A 22,352-nucleotide genomic window follows, 5' to 3' on the forward strand; every position below is an offset into this window, starting at 1 on the left:
TCCCCGTTCCCGGTACTCCCTGCAAGACCGGAGGATAGTGACCCGCCCGGCTTCCTCCGCAACTACAGCTGTAGGCTTGGCTTGGCCATCCAGGGCCGGGCCCAGGCTCTCTCCCCACCCAACTCACAGCACTGACAAGCGGCGGCTCTCACCTTCCAGCAGCTGGCTTCTCCTTCCCGCCATTTTCCTCAGTCGGCCGGCACAAGGCGCCCGCAGCGGCCGCGGCCCATCTCAGCCTGGGGCCCGGGCCTCCTCACCCTCACCCTCGGCCGCGCCTGGGGACCTGCGTCAGCCGAGCCGAGCCGAGCCGCCCGCCGGAGAGGGTGGGAAGCGAAGAGGGGCGGAAGCGGGGACGATGTCCTGTGACCGGTGACAAAAGGCCGAGCGCCTGCTCCCGGGCTGCCAGCACTGCGCACCACCCAGCCGGCGGCTGCGGGGCGGTTCAGCCTCTGTACTCACGACGGGAAGGGAGAGGCCGGGGGAGGAGGGGAAGCGATGCTGCAGGTGTGAGGCCACTACCCCCCGCCCCAGAACTTGCTGAGGACGCAGCAACCTCCCAGCCTGGGTGCTCGGCTCACTGCCGCCGCCGCCGCCGCACCCGTCAGCTGGCCACCTGCTTCAGCGGGCAGCCCCAGCCCTCCACTTGTCGGCCAGTTCCTCAGCTGCACCCCCCCCCCCCCGCTTCCTTACTTCCTTCCTTCTTTCCCCCTTTACCTGCCAGGTGCAAGCGCCCAAAATCCTTGTTCAAAGCATTCCACCACCCTCCCTCCCTTTATTTATAAAGAAAATTTCAATAACGGGGGAAGAAAAAATAAGTTTCCCTCTCTTTCACAATGCAGCTTTTGCATCTGAAGTGCTGCCTGAAGAGGAATGGATCTGAAAACTTTCCCCTGGAATTAAGATTCTTCTGGACATTGGCCCGACCAAGATATATACTGAGTCCTAATTTTATTTCCCATATAAAGTATAATTTCTAATGTACTTCTAACGATAAAGGATAGTGAAACAACACTTCCACCAAACCTGCTTCATTTCTTCAAGAGAAAGATCTACTATTGGTGACTATCTTCAATTGCCTTTAATCTCTCTCAACTTTCCTCCACTCTCCCAAGACTAATATAAAATCCACATTTAAAGTTCATCCAGTCATAAGAAATAGAAAATCAGGCCATTTAGGCTGATGTATCTGCTCCACTATTCTTCAAGCTTATGCAAGATGTTTAATGCCATTTCCAGTACACAACTGTAAAGGAGAACAAAATAATTATTACTGCAACACAAAAAAAAAGAAACCACACAACAACAATAATAATAATAAAAAACAATAAATACAATTATGTAAGATAATTCAGCTACATATAGTTTATTTATATGTCCATAAAGTGACGCTAGTAACAGGAGCGTCTGTACATAATGCTACTGACAGGAAATTTTAAAATAGTGATGTTTGGGGCATGTGGAAGTGTTGATCAGACTTTCTTTTTTGGGAAAGTAATTGTTTTTGAGTCTGATGGCCCTGGCATGGATGCTATGTCGCCTCCTCAATGATGGGAATGGGACAAACAGTCCATGAGTGGGATCCTTCATGATGTTACTGAAGACATTTGTCTCATCTCAGTCCTGAAGGGTTTACTCCTTAATTTGAACCATTTTCCCTTATCTTAGATACTTCAATTTGGTAAAATGTCCTCCATCCATTCAGACCGTCAAGCCCTTTGTAAGTGTCAATAAGATCTTTCAAACTCCTAGACTCCAGGGAACAGAGTCCTGCTCTATTCAATTTTTTCTCTCAATGCCAGAAAACTCTCACTAAATTCCAGTAAGACCAAAGAAATGGTTATAGACTTCAGGGAGCGGGAAATCAGAGATCTATGTGAGGATCAAAAGTGGAGAGGGTCAGCAACTTTAAATTCTGGGTGTTGCTATTTCAGAGGATCTGTCCTGGACCCAGCATACAAATGTAATTGCAAAGAATACACGACAGCACCTCTGCTTCCTTAGGAGTCTGTGGAGATTCAGCATTACCTCTAAAACTTTGACAAACTTTTATAGATGGTTAGTGGAGAATGTATTGACTGGCTGCATCACATCCTGGTATGGAAACACCAACGCCTTTGAAAAGAAAATCCTACAAGGTAGTGAATTCGGCCCAATACATCTCGGGTAAAGCTCTCCCGACCACTGAGTCTAGCTACACGAAACACTGTCCTGTCACAGGAAAGCAGCATCCATCATCAGAGATCCCCACCCCATGCTCTTTTCTCGCTGCTACAACCAGGTAGAAGGTACAGGTGCCTCAGGACCTGCACCACTACATTCAAGAACAGTTACTATCAACCATCATGCTGTTAAATAAAAGGAGATAACTACACTCACTTGCCCCATTATTGAAATGTTCCTCCAACCAATGGTCTCACTTTAAGGACTCTTTATCTCAGTATCTGTGGTGAACTATGTGCCTGTCGGGACACGCCCCTGCTGACTGCTCCTGTGGCTCCTCCCACAGGCCCCTGTATAAGGGAGACCTGCGGCCTGAAGATCGGCCTCAGTCTCCAGGACCTTGTATGATAGACACTCACTCCTGGTTCCTTCTTCCAGTCAATAAAAGCCGATATCTCGCCTACGTCTCAGTGTGAGTTATTGATGGTGCATCAGTATCTCATGTTCTTGTTATTTATTGTTGCTTATTTATATTTGCATTTGCACAGTTTGTTGTCTTCTGCACTCTGGTTGATCTTACATTGATCCTGTTACAGTTACTATTCTGTAGATTTGCTGAGTATGCCCACAGGAAAATGAATCTCAGGCTTGTATATCGTGACACATATGTACTTTGATAGTAAAATTTACTTTGAACTTTAACATGACAAACTTGACATCCCTGGAATCAGTCCAGTAAATGTTTCAGTGAAAGAAATAACAACAGGGCACAGAAAGAGATATTGGAAGGCATGCAAGGTCTGGGTTTCAAGGAAGTGGGAGGGTTGGGGAAGTTTAATTGTTCAATTTACTATAAGATTACAGGTATGTAAGGTTATTGGTACATCTCACTTGAGAGACAGTTGCTTTTACTGTCCCATTCCCTTCACAATTCTAGCAACCATAGATCAAGGGAAGTTATCCCCTCTGTTCAAGAACCTGATGGCTGTTGGTAATAACTGCTCCTGAACCTGGTGGTGTGGTTCCTGAGGATCCTGCACCTTCTTCCTGATTGCAGCAGCGAGAAGAGAACGTGGCCTGGCCTAGGTTCTGGGGATCCTTGATGATGGATGCTGCTTTCCTCCTTTGCTCCTTTAAATTTCAACATAAATGTTATTTATCGAAGTACTTATATGCCTCCGTATACAACCCTGAGATCCATTTCATTTTCTTGCAGCCATTCTCAGCAAATCTGTAGACAGTAACTATAACAGGAACAATGAAAGATCAACCAGAATGCAGAAGGCAACAAACTGTGCAAAAGCCAATAAAAATAAGCAGCAACAAATAACAAGAACATGAGATAATGAGTCCTTGAATTGAGATCATTGGCTGTGGGAACATCTCAATGATGGGGCAGGTGAGTGTAGCTACCCCTTTTGTTTAAGAGCCTGATGGTTGTGGGGTGCTGAACCTGGTATTACATGTCCTGAGGCTCTTGTACCTTCTACCTGATGGCAGCAGTGGGAAACAGAACATCTACATGAAGCTCTGTTGCAGGAAAAGTTTGGTAAGACCAGTTGTGATGTATGTTCATTCATTGTGTGCTGTGTTGTGTGACATGGGCGAACATGCTCTTTCCGTGACCATGATTGTTCTTGGCAAACTTTTCTACAGAAATGATTTGTATTGCCGCCTTCTGCGCAGTGTCTTTACAAGATGGGTAACCCCAGTCATAATCGATACTCTTCAGAGGTTGTCTATCTGGCATCAGTGGTCACATGAGAGGTGACCCGATGGAACAAAGGTAAGGAGGAATTTTTTGTAGCCAGTGAGTAGTGAATCTGTGGAGGGCAAGACCATGGTTATGCTTAAAGTGAAAATTAATCTGATTGGTCAGGGCATCAGAGGCAAGAAGGCAGTTATATGGGGTTGAGTGGGATCTGGGATCAGCCATGATGGAATGGTGGAGCAGACTCGGTGGGCTGAATGGCCAAACTCTGCTTCTGTGTCTTATGATCTTATGACTTACCAGGACTTGTGATGTACTCCGGCTGGTCCCATGGCTTCACGATACACCTTGCCCAAGGGTGACCTGAGGACAGTAGAGGAAAAGACAGCCTTACAACTCCTTTGTTAGAAACATATCCCCACCCCATCACCCATGATGGAATAGGGTGCATATAACAAGGATCATACAGTACTCATGGGAGTCTTTAATCTACTTTGGTACTGTAAGAAAATGAGTTCCTGGAACGTCAATAGGATGCATTTCTAGATCAATATGTTGTTGAATTGAGGTGGGCACAGGCTATTTCAGATCGTGCAATGAGAAAGGGCCAGTTAATAGTCTTGCTATAAAGCTACCCCAAGGAGAGAGCGACCATAATATTATGGAATTTTACATTAAATTCAGTCTGAATGCAGGGTTTTAAATCTAAACAAAGGAGTCTATAAAGGAAAAAGAGATTAAGACTGGCTGTGGTCAATTGGGAGAGTGCATTAAAGGGTGACATTGGACAGACAATGGCTAGCAATTCCAGTAAGTATACTTATCAGAAGAGTTCCAAGCGTGGATTACAGGAGAAGGTAAGAAAAAGGTTTATCAAAAAGCAATTCAGCAGAAGAGGATGAACAAGTTGATAAAGAAAACAGAGTATGCAGATAAACTAGTGAGAAACATAACAGCAGATTATCAGAGCTTCTACAGATTTTAAAAAGGAGAGGACGAGCAGGGACAAAAGTGAGTTATTTACTGTGACTGAAGAACTAGGTTTCCCCCTTCTCACTTGTTGACGATGAGAAAGGTTACAACTTCTGTTTGGTGCAAACCAAGATAAACTCAGATTGAGGCAAGCAGTTTAACATCATAAGCTGATCAGAGTCCTGTTTCTCAGTCAGGACAATAGGCAAAAAGCTTGGGAGTATGTACCACAAGGTTCAAGGGCAGCTTCTATTTTCCACCGTTATTAAACTCTTTCATGGACCTCTCAAATACACTAAGATAAACTCTTGATCTCTCAGTCCACCTTGTTGTGGCACTTGCAATCTATTTGTCTATCTGATCTGCATTTTCTTTGTAACTGTGACACTAAATTTTCACTACCTCAGAGTTCCTACATTTGGGATGATCATCCTGGAAGCATGCAAAGCAAAAGCTTTTCAGTGTATCTCATGAGGCAATAATAGTCCGGTGCTAGTGCCATTGTCACTACTGTCTGGAGATGATGAACTTCACAGTGTAGCCATAGATCAGTTCCACATATAAAGTGAAGATGACGAGCTGAGGGATTCCTCCAGACGGCATCCCAGGAGTACTCAGGATGTGTGCAGCACAGCTGGCAGGTGTGTTTACAGACATTTTTAATTTCTCCCTCTCCCAGTGTAGAGTGCCCTCCTGCTTCAAAACATCCACCGTTAACCCTGTACCTAAAAAAGCCAAGGTAACATCTGTCACACTCATCTCAATAATAAGCAAATGCTTTGAGAGGCTGGTCAAGGATTACATCTGCAGTATGCTGCCACCCAAACTTGACCCCCCTACAATTCGCCTACTGACACAACCAATCGACAGATGACATAATACCCACAGCTCTACACACCGTCCTTAAGCATCTGGAGAGGAGGGATGCTTATATGAGAAGGCTGTTCTTGGACTACAGTTCAGCATTCAACACCATAATTCTCTCTAGGCTCGACAAGAAGCTCAGAGACCTCGGCCTTCACCCTGCCTTGTGCAGCTGGATCCTGGACTTCCTGTCAGATCACCGGCAGGTGGTAAGAGTGGGCTCCCTCACCTCTGCCCCTCTGACTCTCAACACAGCTGTCCCTCAGGGTTGTGTCCTGAGCCCCCTCCTATATACTCTCTGTATACCCATGATGGTGTCGCCACCCACAGCTCCAATCTGCTAATTAAATTTGCTGCTGACACTACACTGATTGGCCTAATCTCAAATAATAAAGAGGCAGCCAACAGAGAGGAAGTCATCATCCTGACACAGTGGTGTCAAGAAACAACTTCTCCCTCAATGTGGACTACAGGAGAAATGGAGACAAATTAACCCCTATAAACATCAATGGATCTGGGGTCAAGAGTATGAACAGCTCTACGTTTCTCAGCATAAACATCACTGAGGACCTCACGTGATCTGTACATACCGGCTGTGTGGTGAAAAAGGCACAACAGCACCTCTTTCATCTCAGACAGTTGAAGAAGTTTGGTATGGCCCCCCAAATTAAGAACTTTCATTAGGGAGAAAGTTGAGAGCATCCTGACTGGCTGCATCACTGCCTGGTATGGGAATTGTACTTCCCTCAATTGCAGGACTCTGCAGAGAGTGGTACAGACAGCCCAGCGCATCTGTGGATGTGAACTTCCCTCTATTCAGGACATTTACAAAGACAGGTGTGTAAAAAGGGCCCGAAGAATCATTGGGGACCCGAGTCACCCCAACCACAAACTGTTCCGGCTGCTACCATCCGGGAAATGGTACCGCAGCAAAAAAGCCAGGAACAACAGGCTCCGGGACAACTTCTTCCACCAGGCCATCAGACTGATTAACTCATGCTGACACAACTGTATTTCTATGTTATATTGACTATCCTGTTGTACATAAAATTTATTATAAATTACTATAATTGCACATTGTACATTTGAACGGAGACATAACATAAAGGTTTTTACTCTTCATGTATATGGATGATGTAAGTAATAAAGTCAATTCAATTCTATTCATTTCATTGGCATAAGCATGCATTTTTTTGCTGTTCTTCCACTGAGGAAGTTCTGTAATGGTAGAGATGTCATTCTGTGGATGAGGCATTATATCTCAGTCTGACAGCTCTTTTAGATGTCTGTGGGATCAATGGCCCTTCCCACCTGTAAGCACAGGAAGTGAGTAACAATGATTTATTTGACTGTGGAGCACATTGCAACTGGGACACATTGTTTTGAGTTGTCATAGAATCAAAAAATCATAGAGTTGTATTGCATGAAGACAGACCATCCATTCCAATGCTCATGCTAATCAGTGTCTGAGCTATTCCATTTGATTGTGCTTGGCCCATATCCCCATATCCCTCTGGACCTTTTCTATCGTACCTGCCCAAATGCCTTTTAAACATTGTAAATGTACCCACCTCTCCAGTTTTTTCTGGCAGATCATTCCATATACATGCTACTTCTGCGTGGAAGAAGTTGTCCCTCAAGCCACTGGGTCACTAAACTGAGTGGAAAGGCAAATTGTACAGAGGATGTGGAGAGTCTGCAGAGGGATATAGATAGGTTAAGTGAGTGGGCCAAGGTCTAGCAGATGAAATACAACATTGGTAAATGTGAGATCGTCCACTTTGGAAGGAATAATAAAAGAGCAGATTATTATTTAAATGGTGAAAGATTGCAGCATGCTGTTGTGCAGAGGAACTTGGGAGTGCTTGTTCATGAATCGCAATAAGTTGGCTTGCAGGTACAACAGGTTGTTAAGAAGGCAAAAGGAATGTTGGCCTTCATTGCTAGAGGGATTGAATTCAAGAGCAGGGAGGTCATGCTGCAACTATACAGGGTACTGGTGAGGCCGCACCTGGAGTGCTGTGTGCAGTTCTGGTCTCCATACTTGAAGGATATACTGGCTTTGGAGGCAGTACAGAGGAGGTTCACCATGTTGATTCCAGGGATGAAGGAGTTAACCCATGAGGAGAGATTGAGTCGCCTGGGACTATACTCTCTGGAATTCAGAAGAATGAGAGGGATTTTATAGAAACATACAAAATTTTGAAAGGGATAGATAAGATAGAAGTAGGAAAGTTGTTTCCATTGGTAGGTGAGACTAGAACTAGGGGAAATGGCCTCAAGATTCAGGGCAGAAGATTTGGGACAGAGATGAGGAAAAACTGTTTTTCCCAGAGAGTGGTGAATCTGTGGAATTCTCCGCCCAGGGAAGCAGTTGAGGCTTCTTCACTAAATATATTTAAGATACAGTTAGATAGGTTTTTACATAGTAGGGGAATTAAGGCTTATGAGGAAAAGGCAAGTAGATGTAGCTGAGTTTATGGACAGATCAGCCATGATCTTTTTGAATGGTGGTGCAGGCTCAATGGGCCGGATGGCCTACTCCTGCTCCTATTTATGTTCTTATGTTATGTTCAATGGTTGCCCCATATCTGAGCAATCCTAATGTGCATTTAATTTCCATGTATTCAGTCTCCAAGATCTTCCTTCCATTCTGCCGGTCAAGAATTGCCAACTAGTAAGGCTCTACCAAATTGGCCCATTCCCATTCTGATATGTCTGTCCATGGCCTCCTCTACTGTCAAGATGAAGCCACACTCAGGTTGGAGGAACAACACCTTATATACCGGCTGGGTAGCCTCCAATCTGATGGCATGAACATTGACTTCTCTAACTTCCATTAATGCCCCTCCTCCCCTTCTTACCCCATCCCTGATACGTTTAGTTTTTTTCCTCTCTTTTTGCCCATCACTCTGCCTGTTCTCCATTTCCCTCTGGTGCTCCCCTCCCCCCTTCTTTCTCCCTAGTAGGCCTCCTGTCCCATGATCCTTTCCCTTCTCCAGCTCTGTATCCCTTTTGCCAATCATCTTTCTGGCTCTTCGCTTCACCCACCCCCTCCGGTCTTCTCCTATCATTTCGCATTTTCACCTCCCCCTCCTACTTTCAAATCTCTTGCTATCTTTCCTTTCAGTTAGTGCTGACGAAGGGTCTCAGCCCGAAATGTTGACAGTGCTTCTCCCTATAGATGCTGCCTGGTCTGCTGTGTTCCTCCAGCATTTTGTGTGTGTTGCTTGAAATTCCCTAGTGTCAGCTTCTGCGACAAAAGTTTGGCCCAGAAAACTGTCTGCTGGAGGAAATCTGAGCAACAACTGTGGCCCAGGTAGGAAATTATGAAGGCTTCAGCTAAAACTATACACGCTTCCCTTGCTACAGCAGTGATGCCAGAGAAATGGCGAGATGTGAATGAACCATTGTTTGAAAAGGGAGAAAGGGATAAACAGAGTAATTAAAGGACAGTTCCTTTTACTTCAGTTTGAACAAATTATTCAAATCCATTTCTGAGGCACAGACTGAACCTTAATTTAGAATGCACATCTTAATCAGGGCAATCAGAATGGTTTTGTTCATGGAAGATGATGTCTAATTTGGCTGTGTTCTCTGAGGAGGCAACAAAGAAGGTTGATACAAAGAGTCTACATGAAGTGATCAAATAACAAGTTTAGCCAAATTAAAGTAAGGCACTTCCATTTATACCCAAAAAATGAGCATAGAGGACTTCAAAATTAAGGTTTCAGCCCTGCCACTGCATTCCCACTGGAATCTTCCTGGAAACAATTTAAGATTGCTCCCTATAATCAAGTGACTCAGAGATTTGCTGAAAGTAGGCAAGGGCCTTTCGCAGTTGTTCAATTCTTTTCACTATTTGTGCGATTTGATTAAGGCATTTAAGGTTCTGCACGTGTGGCTTCCAGCCATTGGCACTCACCTGAACACTGCACTGACTCCATGACTACGGCCTGTAGCCACTGGGACCCGGGGCAGCTTCACTTGCCTCACTGCTGAACTGGCTCTGTGGCTGTGAACTCACCGTCGGGGACTCTGCGGTTAATGTTCCGTGTGTTTACTATGTTATTGTTTGCATGTCTGGTAGTGTGGGTATCTTTAATGGGGGCTATTTCGTTTCTTTGTTTTTTGGCTGCCTGCAAGAAGACAAATCTCAAGCTTGTATACAGTATACATACTCTGATAATAAATGTACTTTGAACTTTCATATGTGACAAGTACCCCCAAAATTATTCTTTGATAATGGACTCTAACGTCTTACCAACCACTGAAGTCAGGCTAACTGACCAATAATTCCCTGTCCTTTGCCTCCCTCCTTTTTAAAGAATGGTGTGTCGTTTGTGATTTTCTAGTCCTCCAGAATCATTACAGAATCGAGCGATTCTTGGAAGATCACTACTAATGACTCTACAATTCTCTTCAGTTACTTCTTTCAGAACCCTGGTGTGCAGTTTCTGTCCTTTCAGATTCCTAAGCACTTTCTTGTTAAGGTGGTGGGAAGGTGGGGTGAGTACAGACCTCTTGATCTCTAACATCTTTTATAAACCTACTGACTCTCATGGCTATCTTGAATATACCTCTTCCCACCCTGTCACCTGTAAAAATGGCATTACATTTTCTCAGTTCCTTTGCCTCTGCTGTATCCATTCCTGATGTGAGGCTTTCCTTTCCAGAACATCAGAAATGTCCTCCTTCTTCAATGGTTTCACCTTCCTCCACCAATGAGGCTACCCTTGCCTGCATCTCCTCCACTTCCAAGACATCCACCCTCACCCTATCTTCCAACCACCTTAGAGTTCCTCTTGTCCTTATCTAGTAGCCCATGAGCCTCAACATTCAGCACATCGTTCTCTGCAACTTCCACCATCTTCAATAGGATCCTCGCAGTGCACTACACCCCCGACTTTGGTGTCATCCACAAATTGGCTGATTGGGCTTACCACCATATCATTCAGATTGTTGATGTAGATGACAAACAACAACAGACCCAGCACTGAACCCTGCAGCACAGCATTAATCACGGGCCTCCAGTCAGAGAGGCAAGCATCTACCACCACTCTCTGGCTTCTCCCTGCTCATCCGATTTACTACCTCACCTTGAATTCCAAGTGACTGAACCTTCGTGACCAACCTCCCGTGCGGGACCCTGTCAATAACCTTGCTAAAGCCCATGTAGATATCATCCACTGCCTTGCCTTTATCAACTTTCATAGCAACTTCCTCGAAAAAACTCTATCAGATTGGTTAGACTTACCAAGCACAAAGACGTACAAGGCAAGATCTTCACAGAGAGTAGAAGGTATCTGGAAAGGGCTGCAGGGGATGTTGGTGGAAGTCAATACAATTGTTAAGAGGTTTTGAGATGGATATATGGAAGTGTAGGGAGGTGTTGGATTATGTGCAAGCAAGGAGAGATTTGCTTTAACTTGGGATTCTGTTCAGCACAGACATTGCGGGCCAAAGGGCCTGCTCCTCTGCTGTGGGGTTTGATGTTCCATGTCAAGCTCAAAGCTGTACACAATCAAGTTCAAATTCAAGTTTATTGTCACCCGTCTGTACATGTATACAATCAAACAAAACCATGTTTCTCTGGACCAAGGTGCACTCACAAAACACGGCTGATAAAACAAAATATTACCACAAATGTTCTTAAAACATAATTCAAATTGCAGTTGTGCACAGCGCAGATAAATAGTAAACAGTACCGTAGACAGTAAACTGCTCGCTGTCTTAGTTATGAGACCCCGGTGGTGACAGGGCATTCATTAGTCTCACAGCCTGAGGGAAGAGGCTGTTACCCAGTCTGGCAGTCCTAGTCCTGACTCTCCTGTACCTGCATCCTGATGGTCGTGAGTCAAAGAGATTGTGGGATGGGTGGTAGGGATCCTCAACAATGCTTCAGGCCCTTCATCTATAACACTTCTGGAAAATGTCAGAAATAGAGGGGAGGGAGACCTCTCAGCAGTTTTTGTAGGGTCTTGCAGCTTCCGTACCGCAGAGTGATACAGACAGACAGGACACTCTGGATGATGCTCCTGCAAAAAGTTGTTAGAATGGGGACAGGGAACCTTGCACTTTCCTCAGAAAGTATAGGCACAGCTATGCCTTCTTGACAAATGAGGAGGTGTTATGGTCCAGGTTAGACTGTCCGTTATGTGCTCACCAAGGAATTCTGTGTTCTCCATTTTCTCCAAGGCAGAGCCATTGAGTTGCAATGAAGTGTGGCTGACCTATGCCTTCCTAAAGTCCACACTCATGGGAAATGCATGTTTAATAAAGGTTCGTACAATGTGCAGATTTCTTTCAGCATGAGAGTGATTTTACTTTAAGTGCTTAATTGTTCAACTTTGTGCTAGATTGTCTAAACTTTAGAGTTTCCATTTGTGGTTAAGAGCTATACACAAATAGCCCGGCCTGCCACACACCTGATTGGATAACCAGCAAACAGATTATCTAAATGGAGACGATACATAGATGAGTGAGATACTGGGGGATCCAGGAGTTATGACACAAATCACAACAAGTCAGCAGAGATGCAGCAACTTGGCTGTTACTGCAATAAGGTTGGAGCTTAGAAATGGGGAAATATTGTTAAAATTGTACAAGGTGCCGGTGAGGCCACAGCTGGAGTACTTTGGTAGCATGACTGGACAGATGTTGAGATGTTTCTTCTTGTGGGAGAATCTTGGAGCAAGCACAGTTTCAAGATTAGGGGACTGACAGAGTTAAGAATTCCATTTTGCAGAGGGTGATGGATCTCTGGGATTCTCTACCCCTGAGGTTTGTGGAGTCGGGATCACTGGGGCCCACGACGCTGTACACCCTATCAAGTCACCTCCCACCCTCCTGTGCTCTACAGAGCAAAGCCCTGGCTTGTTCAACCTTTTTTCATAAGGCATGCCCTCTCCTTCAGCAACATCCTGTTCAGTCTCTTCCGCACTAAAATCCTTGTATTTTTTTTAAATACACCTGTGCATTCTGGTAATGTGCATTGCCCACCACAGGTCACGTAGGGGTGCTGCAACTCCGTGTTCTGGGTCCTGAGCAGCAGTTACTGTCCCTGTGGCCCCTCCATACGGTTCAGTATTTCACGGATAGTGTGTTTCAGGATGAGCTCATTCCCTCATCTCAAATGAATTCATTCAGTGAGAGAATGGATGGGTACCAGGTGGGGAAGAAAGAGTAACACACACACGAAATGCTGGAGGAACACAGCAGGCCAGGCAGCATGCACGGAGACTCAAAATATCAGCTGTTTTTTCCCTCTCCATAGATGCTGCCCACCCTGAATTTTGTGTACGCCGCTCTGGATTTCCAACATCAGCAGAAACTCGTGTGTTTAGACACGTAATAGTTCTCCTTGGAGAGTGCAGCCAGGGCCAAGAGAAAGGAGAAAGGCTGAAAGTGTGACTGTTGGGTGTGTTTAAGGTAAGTGAGAGGACAGGGGTTTCATAGTCCTATGATGGCAAAAGAAATACAGGAATGCTAGAAACGTGTCAAGAAAAGGAGCACTTTAGGTAAAAGAGCAAAGAGCGAGCTCCAGAACGGACAGCGGGAGGGGAAAGAACGTGTCCGGAACTTCAGACCAGTGCAGGGCGCCAGAGAGCGTCAGACCGCGGCGCTGCCGGACATCGCTAATTTGTTTGAACCTGAACTTGTCAAGTCACTGGTTTGCAAACTGGAGAAAATCCGCAGCAACGCGCGCACACGAGATGCCAGAGGAACTCAGAGAGATAAACACGGAAATGGTGGTGGTGGTGGGGGCAATTACCGGATGTTCGAAAAATTGATGTTCATGCCGTCAGGTTGGAGGCTCCCTCGTTTGTGCTTGGATTTCCAGCATCGGCAGTTTGAGATCAGAGCGTAAGGTGTCGCTCCTCCAACCTGAGTGCGGCCTCTTCGCGGCGGCAGAGGAGGCCCACGGACTGGCGTCGGAATGCGAGAATTGTTCTAGCCGGAGTGCTAATAGGGACAAGCTCCCATCGCCTATCCAATGCTCCCGCTGGCCTGCGCCTCAAACTCCCATCACCTATCCAATGATCCCGGTGGCCTGCGCCTCAAACTCCCATCGCCTATCCAATGCTCCCGCTGGCCTGCGCCTCAAGCTCCCATCGCCTATCCAATGCTCCCGCTGGCCTGCGCCTCAAGCTCCCATCGACTATCCAATGATCCCGGTGGCGTGCGCCTCAAGCTCCCATCGCCTATCCAATGCTCCCGCTGGCCTGCGCCTCAAGCTCCCATCGCCTATCCAATGCTCCCGCTGGCCTGCGCCTCAAGCTCCCATCGCCTATCCAATGCTCCCGCTGGCCTGCGCCTCAAGCTCCCATCGCCTATCCAATGCTCCCGCTGGCCTGCGCCTCAAGCTCCCATCGCCTATCCAATGCTCCCGCTGGCCTGCGCCTCAAGCTCCCATCGCCTATCCAATGCTCCCGCTGGCCTGCGCCTCAAGCTCCCATCGCCTATCCAATGCTCCCGCTGGCCTGCGCCTCAAGCTCCCATCGCCTATCCAATGCTCCCGCTGGCCTGCGCCTCAAGCTCCCATCGCTTATCCAATGATCCCGGTGGCCTGCGCCTCAAGCTCCCATCGCCTATCCAATGCTCCCGCTGGCCTGCGCCTCAAGCTCCCATCGCCTATCCAATGCTCCCGCTGGCCTGCGCCTCGAGCTCCCATCGCCTATCCAATGATCCCGGTGGCGTGCGCCTCAAGCTCCCATCACCTATCCAATGCTCCCGCTGGCCTGCGCCTCAAGCTCCCATCGCCTATCCAATGCTCCCGCTGGCCTGCGCCTCAAGCTCCCATCGCCTATCCAATGATCCCGGTGGCGTGCGCCTCAAGCTCCCATCACCTATCCAATGCTCCCGCTGGCCTGCGCCTCAAGCTCCCATCGCCTATCCAATGATCCCGGTGGCGTGCGCCTCAAGCTCCCATCGCCTATCCAATGCTCCCGCTGGCCTGCGCCTCAAGCTCCCATCGCCTATCCAATGCTCCCGCTGGCCTGCGCCTCAAGCTCCCATCGCCTATCCAATGCTCCCGCTGGCCTGCGCCTCAAGCTCCCATCGCCTATCCAATGATCCCGGTGGCCTGTGCCTCAAGCTCCCATCACCTATCCAATGCTCCCGCTGGCCTGCGCCTCAAGCTCCCATCGCCTATCCAATGCTCCCAGTGGCCTGCGCCTCAAGCTCCCATCGCCTATCCAATGCTCCCGCTGGCCTGCGCCTCAAGCTCCCATCACCTATCCAATGCTCCCGCTGGCCTGCGCCTCAAGCTCCCATCGCCTATCCAATGATCCCGCTGGCCTGCGCCTCAAGCTCCCATCGCCTATCCAATGCTCCCGCTGGCCTGCGCCTCAAGCTCCCATCGCCTATCCAATGATCCCGGTGGCCTGCGCCTCAAGCTCCCATCACCTATCCAATGATCCCGGTGGCCTGCGCCTCAAGCTCCCATCGCCTATCCAATGATCCCGGTGGCCTGCGCCTCAAGCTCCCATCACCTATCCAATGATCCCGGTGGCCTGCGCCTCAAGCTCCCATCACCTATCCAACGGTTCGACGCCTTATCCGCTCCGAGAGGCAAGCTTTGGAGGAGCATATTTAGGAGACCTTTAGGCATCTGGATGTGTTCGAGCGTCCACTTCCCCTGCTGACACGGGATTTTTCTTTGTATCCAAGAAGGACGGCAGACTGAAACCAGGTATTGACTACAGGGTTTTGAAAAGTTAATTATTAAGAACTAAGTTAACTATTATCCACTTCCTCTTATGAACTATTACAGGGAGCGATGGTCTTCATGAATCCTGACCCCCGGGATGCCTACACCCGGATTCGAGAGGGAGATTAATGGAAGACGCTTTCAACAGTCCCAAAGGACATCGGCTGAACGCTCTATCGGTCTTTCGTATTTTTATCAACGGTGTACTCCCAGAAATACTCAACAACTTTTTGTTTGTCTCGGAGGATATTCTCCTCTCCATCGCTTCAGGAGCAGATCTAACATGAGCGGAGTGTTCTTCATCATCTATTGGAGAAACAACTTTTTGTAAAACTTGAAGAGTGAGTTCCACGCCGCCGAAGTTTCTTTCCTTGGATTTGTCACTTCCATCGAGAAACTAGGGCCGGACCCAGAGAAGACCCAAGCAGTAAGGAATCGTCCACAGCCTACGTTAGTTAAAAAGCCCCAGCCTCTACACTCCTCCAATGGGATACCATTTTGGTTATAGTCTTCCCCTACACGCTGAGTAAGTCTGCGAGATGGGTGCCCCTATGGCCATTGAGTTAAGAGGTGTGGGCATACATGGTCAAAAGCAAGATCAGTATTAACGGCCAACTCTCAACACCAGGCTAATTGAGAGGCAACGAGCGGGTTTAGCTTTCCACTTGAGATCTTCCTCTGCGGGTGGAATCCCGGGATTTGGCTCCTAATGTATTGATCTTTTTAAAGTTCCAGGAGGAATCAATCCGATGACATACTGCCTACAATTACCACGGCATCTGAATTCTGCGTATTCATCTTGCCTCTAATGCTTCCCGCCTCAAGCCCGTACTGTCCTAGTCCCTCAGCTCCTGTTTCCAAGCCTCCTCCACAACCTCATTTTGACGACAGTCAACAAGTATACATGGTTTAACGATTGTTTTTCATGGTACATTAATGGCCTTTTGGACTTGGAGGGTTATGACCCGGAGGAGAATTGCTTCCCATAACATGTTGGACCCTCAGTTATTTCAGACTACGTAGCAGATATCCAGACCCCTCAGGTCCGACAGGTGCCGGTCATTGTCGTGGGGGGTGGGGTTGGTGGGGTGGGTGGGGGTTGCGGGCTCTTGTCATGAACTCTTCAGACCAGTGTGAGGCGCCAGAGAGCGGAAGGTCTCTGTACTCCCGACGCATCAAGAACATTCCACTTTGTTTTTAGCTAGAACTTGTCAAATGACAGGTTTAGTTGTTAAACTCGTGTTTTCATGATGCTTGTTTTGAATGCGGGTTCTTTGTGCATCCTGTTTTGTTTTAGTTTATTGATCTTGATATGGATGGGGTTTCTGTGCTATATGCACTATTTAATTTCGTCTCAACTAGTATTCATCGGATTCCGAACGAACTAACGTTTTGTGTGTACTCTAGCCCTCTCGAGCAAGTACAACAAGTCATTTGTTATTCCTGTTATGTTCTTCAAATAAATCATCGTTGTTACTTTTTCACCTTTTGAGTCTTGAGTTTTCTCTGCAGGCTGGGTGTGTTTGTCTGAAGATTTCGTTACAGACAAGGGGTCGAGCGGACTTTCGCTGGTAAATGGTGTTAACAGGGAATAAAGAAATGGTGTGCCAACTCTTAAGTATTTTGCACCACTATGGAAGACATTAGCAGTATGTCAGAAGTTCGAATGCAGGGTGGGGGCAGAAGTGAGTGTAATTGCTATTACTAAGGTGAGGTGTTTGGGAAGCTGAAAGGCCTGAAGGTAGATAAGTCACCTGGACCAGGTGGACTACACACTAGGGTTCTGAAAGAGGTAGCTGAAGAGATTGCAGAGGCATTAATAGTGATCTTTCAATAATCACTAGATGCTGGAATAGTTTTGGAGGACTGGAAAATTGCAAATGTCACTACACTCTTTAAGAAGGGAGGGAGGCAAAAGCCAGTTAGCATGATTTCAGTGGCTGGGAATATGTCGGAGTCCATTAAGGATGAGGTTTTGGGTGACTTGGAGCACGATAAAAATAGTCCAAAGTCAGCATGGCTTCCTTGGAAAATCTTGCCTGACAGATCAGTTGGATTTCAAGGAAATAACAGAGGATAGACAAAGGAGAGTCTGTGGATGTTGTTTGTGTGGACTTTGAGAAGGCTTGTGACAAGGTGGTGCACAGTTAGCACCTTAAGATAAGAGCCCATGGTAATACAGGAAAGACACCAGCATGGGTAGAAGAAGCTGGGCTGAAAGGCTTGTTTTCATACTGGATTCAAGACCATTTATTGCCACTCTTCAGTACACGAGTGTTCAAGAGAACAAAATGATTGTTAACCCCGACGTGATGCAGCATAAAAAACACAACAAGCATTAAAAAACCAATTAAGACTTGGACAAGTCCAAAACATATGGATTAGTGAAGCTTCTCCATTATTACATCCATCACAATACGGAGATATATCCGCATAAAAACGAGACAGTTTATCTTTAGACATATGGGCTCTATGAACCACTTCAAATTGTAGAAGGGAATGATGGGCACATAACGATGAGGTATTAACCAGCTTAAAATTTTCATTCCAAGTGTCCTCAGAAATTGAAATCTGTAAATCTTGTTCCCAAAGGTTTTTAATTTTATCTAAAGGAATATTTCTCATTCCTAACAACGTACCATAAATATTAGGTATAGATGCATTATAAAAGGGTTTCAAATTAAAAATATTATCATATAACCATATAATAATTACAGCACAGAAACAGGCCCTTCTAGTCCATGCCGAACGCTTACTCTCACCTAGTCCCACCGACCTGCGCTCAACCTATAACCCTCCATTCCTTTCCTGTCCATATACCTATCCAATTTTTTTTAAAATGACAATACCGAACCTGCCTCTACCACTTCTACTGGAAGCTCATTCCACACAGCTATCACTCCCTGAGTAAAGAAGTTCCCCGTCGTGTTACCCCCAAACTTTTGCCCCTTAACTCTCAACTCATGTCCTCTTGTTTGAATCTCCCCTACTCTCAATGGAAAAAGCCTACCCACATTAACTCTATCTATTCCCCTCATAATTTTAAATACCTCTATCAAGTCCCCCCCTCAACCTTCTACGCTCCAAAGAATAAAGACCTAACTTGTTCAAGTAATTTTTTATCTGGACTTTTAAGAAATGTATGTACTTGAGAATGCAAGAAGTCTCTAATTTATAAATATTGAAAAAATTGAGTTCTCGGTAGACTATACTTAACTGACAGTTGTTCAAATGAAGAGAGACTATCTCCAACAAACAAATCACGAAAACGTTTAATACCCAATGAATTCCACTCTTAAAAACTACATCAGACAAAGAAGGTTCAAAAATAGTTAGAAAAAATGGTTAAAAAAAGTCTTGAAAAGTATTGGATGGAAGTATTTCAAACTTTTTCAGTGCTTTTTAAAGTAAATTTTAAACCTAATCCTTTGACTGCCTTATTTGGTATTGTTGGAGGAAATGTTATTATTTTGTAGACACACGATTTGCATATTTTGGCCTTTATTTCTCCTACAGCCAGGAGGACATTGTTGCTTAAGTGTTCTGTCTTGCTTAAATTTAGAGAAGATTCGCTGTTCAATTTCTGAACCTAGACAAGAATTTTTAACATTGTGGGGACCTTTTCCGAATTATTTTCAAAATCTTTGATTTGCTATTAAGCACAGATGTTGGCTAATAATATGTTTTACTATATGTTAAGGATTGTTTCCTTTTCTTTTTTTTTAACCAAACAGCTGTTTTTTTCTGGTAGTGGGTTTAAATTTTTTTGTATAATAAAGTTATTTCTTTTCAATTTTATGTTTAAATTTAATCTATATGGAAATGGGGTAATTACACTTCATCTGTGATTTCAATATATTGTAATCGATATATATGATATATCTTACTGTACCCTGTATTCTTTTAGATAAGAAATTAATAAAAAATATTGAAAAAGAAAGAAAAAAACAATTAAATATAAACAATCCCATCAAACATTGTACAAGTAACTGTTTGAGTGTGGCTATACATACATAGGATTAGCTCATATTCACAGACTGGTTGTATCTACATAATGTATTTTCTTTTGAGAAACTAACAGGAGGGGTAGACAAAGAATATTGTTTGCTTGGATTTTCAGAGGGCCTTTGACAGAGTAATGCACAGGGGAGGCCCCTCTGGTTGGGGTCAATCATGGATGTTGCATTCTGTCTGTCTGTGATATGCAAGCCTGGGCAGTCGAATGTGGAGAGCAAGCTGTTACCCATGTAGCAGACTTTCCCTTCTCCACACAACTGTTGAATCCAAGGGAATGGTCGGGACTGCTACAGATCATGAGGCTGCTAAATAAGAGCCCATGTTATTACCGGAAAGATACTAGTATGGACAGAAGACTGACGATGCAAAGAGTGGGAATAAACGGGGTTTTTCTGGTTACTACCTGAGACCAGTCAAGCAACTGGCAGATGGAATATGGTGTAGGAAAGTGCATGGTTTTCCATTTTTGTAGTAAGAATAAAAGTGTAGACTATATTTTCTAAATGAGCAATTTCAATAATCAGTTGCAAAGTGATCTGGGTGTTGTAGAGCAGGGTCCCTTGAAGGTTAACTTGCAGGTTGAGTTGGTAATAAGGAAAGTAAATGCAATATTGGCATTCATTATCAAAGGACTAGAATATAAAAGCCAGGACGTAATGCTGAGGCTTTATAAGGCATTGGTCAGACCCCACTTGGAGTATTGTGAGCAGTTTTGGGCCCCTTATCTAAGAAAGGATATGCTGGCATTGGAGAGGGCCCAGAGGTTTGCAAGAATGAACCTGGGAATTAAAGGTTTGATGTATCAAAAGTGAGCCTATACTCACTGAAGTTTAGAAGAACAAGTTAGGAATCTTATTGAAACCTACAGAATAATGAAAGGTCCAGATAGTGTGGATATGCAGAGAAAATTTCCTGAAGTGTGATAGTCTAGATCAGAGGGCACAGCCTCAGAATAGATAGATGTCCCTTTAGAACAGAAATGAGGACAAATTTCTTTAGTCAGAGGGTGGCAAATCTGTTGAATGCATTGCTATAGAAGTCTGTGGTGGCAAAGTCATTGGGTGCATTTAAAACGGACATTGCTAGGTTCTTGATTAGTGAGGTCATCAAAGGTTACAGTTGAGAGGGAAAATGAAGCGGTGTGGAAGAGCAGACAATGGGCTGAATGGCCTAAATCCGCTATGTTTTACCGTCTCTTATTGTCTTGTAAGTGATAGGGACTGAGGGTGTTTCAGAAAAGAGTACAGTATGTGAGAGCATGTAGGTAGATCAGAAGGAGAGAGAAAGGGACAGAGAATGAGTTCTTACCTGAATTTGGAGAACTCAGTGATAACCCTATTGGGTTGTAAACCATCAGGTGGAACATGTGCTATTCTTGTGCTTTGCTTTTGGCCTCACCCTGGCAGAGCAGAGGCTGAGGACACACAGGTCAGTGTGGGAATGTGAAGGATAACAGGAGCTCCAGATGAGCCAGAGCAGACAGAGAGAAGTTGCTCTGCAAGTTTATGCTTGGTCTCTCCAATTGAGAGGAGGCACGCTGAGAACAATGAACACAATAGACGAGACTGGAAGAGATTCCAAAGAATCACTCTCAGAATAAAGAACCTATTTTAAAAGGTTCTGATGAAACATTCTGAAACATTGACTCTAATTTTCTTTGCACATAGGCTGACTGACTGACCATTTTCGGTTTTACTTTCAGAATGTCATCTTCAGATTAACACACGCACAAAAGGCTGGTGGAACACAGCAGGTGAGGTGGCATCAATTGAGGGAAATAAACAGTCGATGTTTTGGGAAAGGTATCGGCCTGAAATGTCGACTGGTTATTTCCTTCTATCAATACTGCTTGACCTGAATTCCTGAATTTTCTGTGTCTCGCTCTGGATTTCCAGCATCTACAGATTGTTTAATGTCTGAGATGAGGATAAAGATGTGCTCTACTTGTCACATGTACATTAAAACATACAGTGAAATGTGTCATTCATGGCAACAGCATAGTCCGTGTGTGTGTGTGTGTGTGTGTGTGTGTGTGTGTGTGTGTGTGTGTGTGTGTGTGTGTGTGTGTGTGTGTGTGGGGGGGGGGGGGTGGGGAGGGGGACAGGGGGTGGGCAGCCAGCATGGATATTACTGACTACCAAAAACATTCTGCAGGAGAATGTTAACAGCTAGAAGCCAATGTCAATTTTTGTACCAATTATACAGGTAGAAAAGAAGGGCTGAAGATGAGCAGGAAAGTTTTTAAGGATTTAAAAAATTAAAAATTAGGACTTTGAATTTACATATTTTCAGATAACTTTCAAAAGCCAGTGGATCCAATGCAGATGAATATGCAAGGAAATGCTGCAGAAGGAAGAGGTTAAGACTGGTAGTTCAGTTCAGGAGAAGAATGGCCTTGTCCATGCTGAAGGATCATGACCATTTGTGAATGGAACAAAAAACAATGCTGGAAGAACTCAACTGTGGAGGCAAAATGTGCAAGAAGACATTTAGGCTGAAACCCTACATCAATTAGTACTCAGTGCTGCCTTAGCCTGGAAGTTTGTGGCATAGATTTAAAGTCATTGATGGAACAAGCAGAGGGGAAATGATGAAAAAAAAATTCTACTCAAATTGCTGGAGTCGAAAACTTACCGTTTTAAAGGGTGGTAGAGGTAGAATTCTTCATCACGGTTCGATAGGACTTTGTGTATTCAAAATAGCATGACCTTCAGTGTTGCCAATCAGCTGCTGAAAAAAAATTAGACTGACGAGATATTCGAACGGCACTGAGACGATTTGTAAATATTTAATATCATGACTTACTTGTTCTTGTATTTGAAGTTAAGTTGCTGTGGCTTAACTCATTCCTACCATCACGATCACTCATCTTTGAGCAGCGTGATTGTGCTATGTGCCAGTATTGGCAATTCTGTT

At 45.1% G+C, this 22,352-nt stretch overlaps 2 protein-coding genes and 1 long non-coding RNA gene across 8 annotated transcripts in view; 1 reads left to right on the plus strand and 2 right to left on the minus strand.

Annotated features, from left to right (window-relative positions):
• The window catches only part of senp6a (SUMO specific peptidase 6a), a 155,995-nt gene extending 155,324 nt beyond the window's left edge, over nucleotides 1-671 (minus strand). For 4 of the 6 annotated variants that reach the window (XM_059986619.1, XM_059986614.1, XM_059986612.1 and 1 more), the window contains exon 1: nucleotides 153-670. In XM_059986619.1, coding sequence (XP_059842602.1) covers nucleotides 153-183 — 31 coding nt within the window. In that variant the 5' untranslated portion in view covers nucleotides 184-670. Of the gene's footprint in view, nucleotides 1-152 lie in introns of all 6 variants that reach the window. The other 2 variants (XM_059986613.1, XM_059986616.1) reach the window with 2 other exon arrangements.
• Nucleotides 672-9,668: 8,997 nt separating this feature from the next.
• LOC132403222 (uncharacterized) lies at nucleotides 9,669-22,342 on the minus strand. The gene is made up of 3 exons (XR_009515213.1): nucleotides 22,242-22,342; nucleotides 22,071-22,166; nucleotides 9,669-9,846 (listed from the first exon to the last, which is right to left on the minus strand). It is a non-coding gene; the product is annotated as an uncharacterized LOC132403222 (long non-coding RNA).
• Nucleotides 13,145-16,903, plus strand: LOC132403219 (uncharacterized). Its single transcript, XM_059986621.1, has 2 exons — nucleotides 13,145-15,401; nucleotides 15,483-16,903. The coding sequence occupies exon 1, from the start codon at nucleotides 13,704-13,706 to the stop codon at nucleotides 15,081-15,083; it is 1,380 nt and encodes a 459-aa protein (XP_059842604.1). The 5' UTR covers nucleotides 13,145-13,703; the 3' UTR covers nucleotides 15,084-15,401; nucleotides 15,483-16,903.
• Nucleotides 22,343-22,352: the final 10 nt, after the last annotated feature.

Source organism: Hypanus sabinus, chromosome 12 (genome assembly GCF_030144855.1).
Source record: "Hypanus sabinus isolate sHypSab1 chromosome 12, sHypSab1.hap1, whole genome shotgun sequence".
Classification (NCBI taxonomy): Eukaryota; Metazoa; Chordata; class Chondrichthyes; order Myliobatiformes; family Dasyatidae; genus Hypanus; species Hypanus sabinus.

Excerpts from the sequence above, each read along its gene's own strand:
- LOC132403219 (XM_059986621.1), top strand. The coding sequence starts at position 13,704 with ATGCTCCCGCTGGCCTGCGCCTCAAACTCCCATCACCTATCCAATGAT.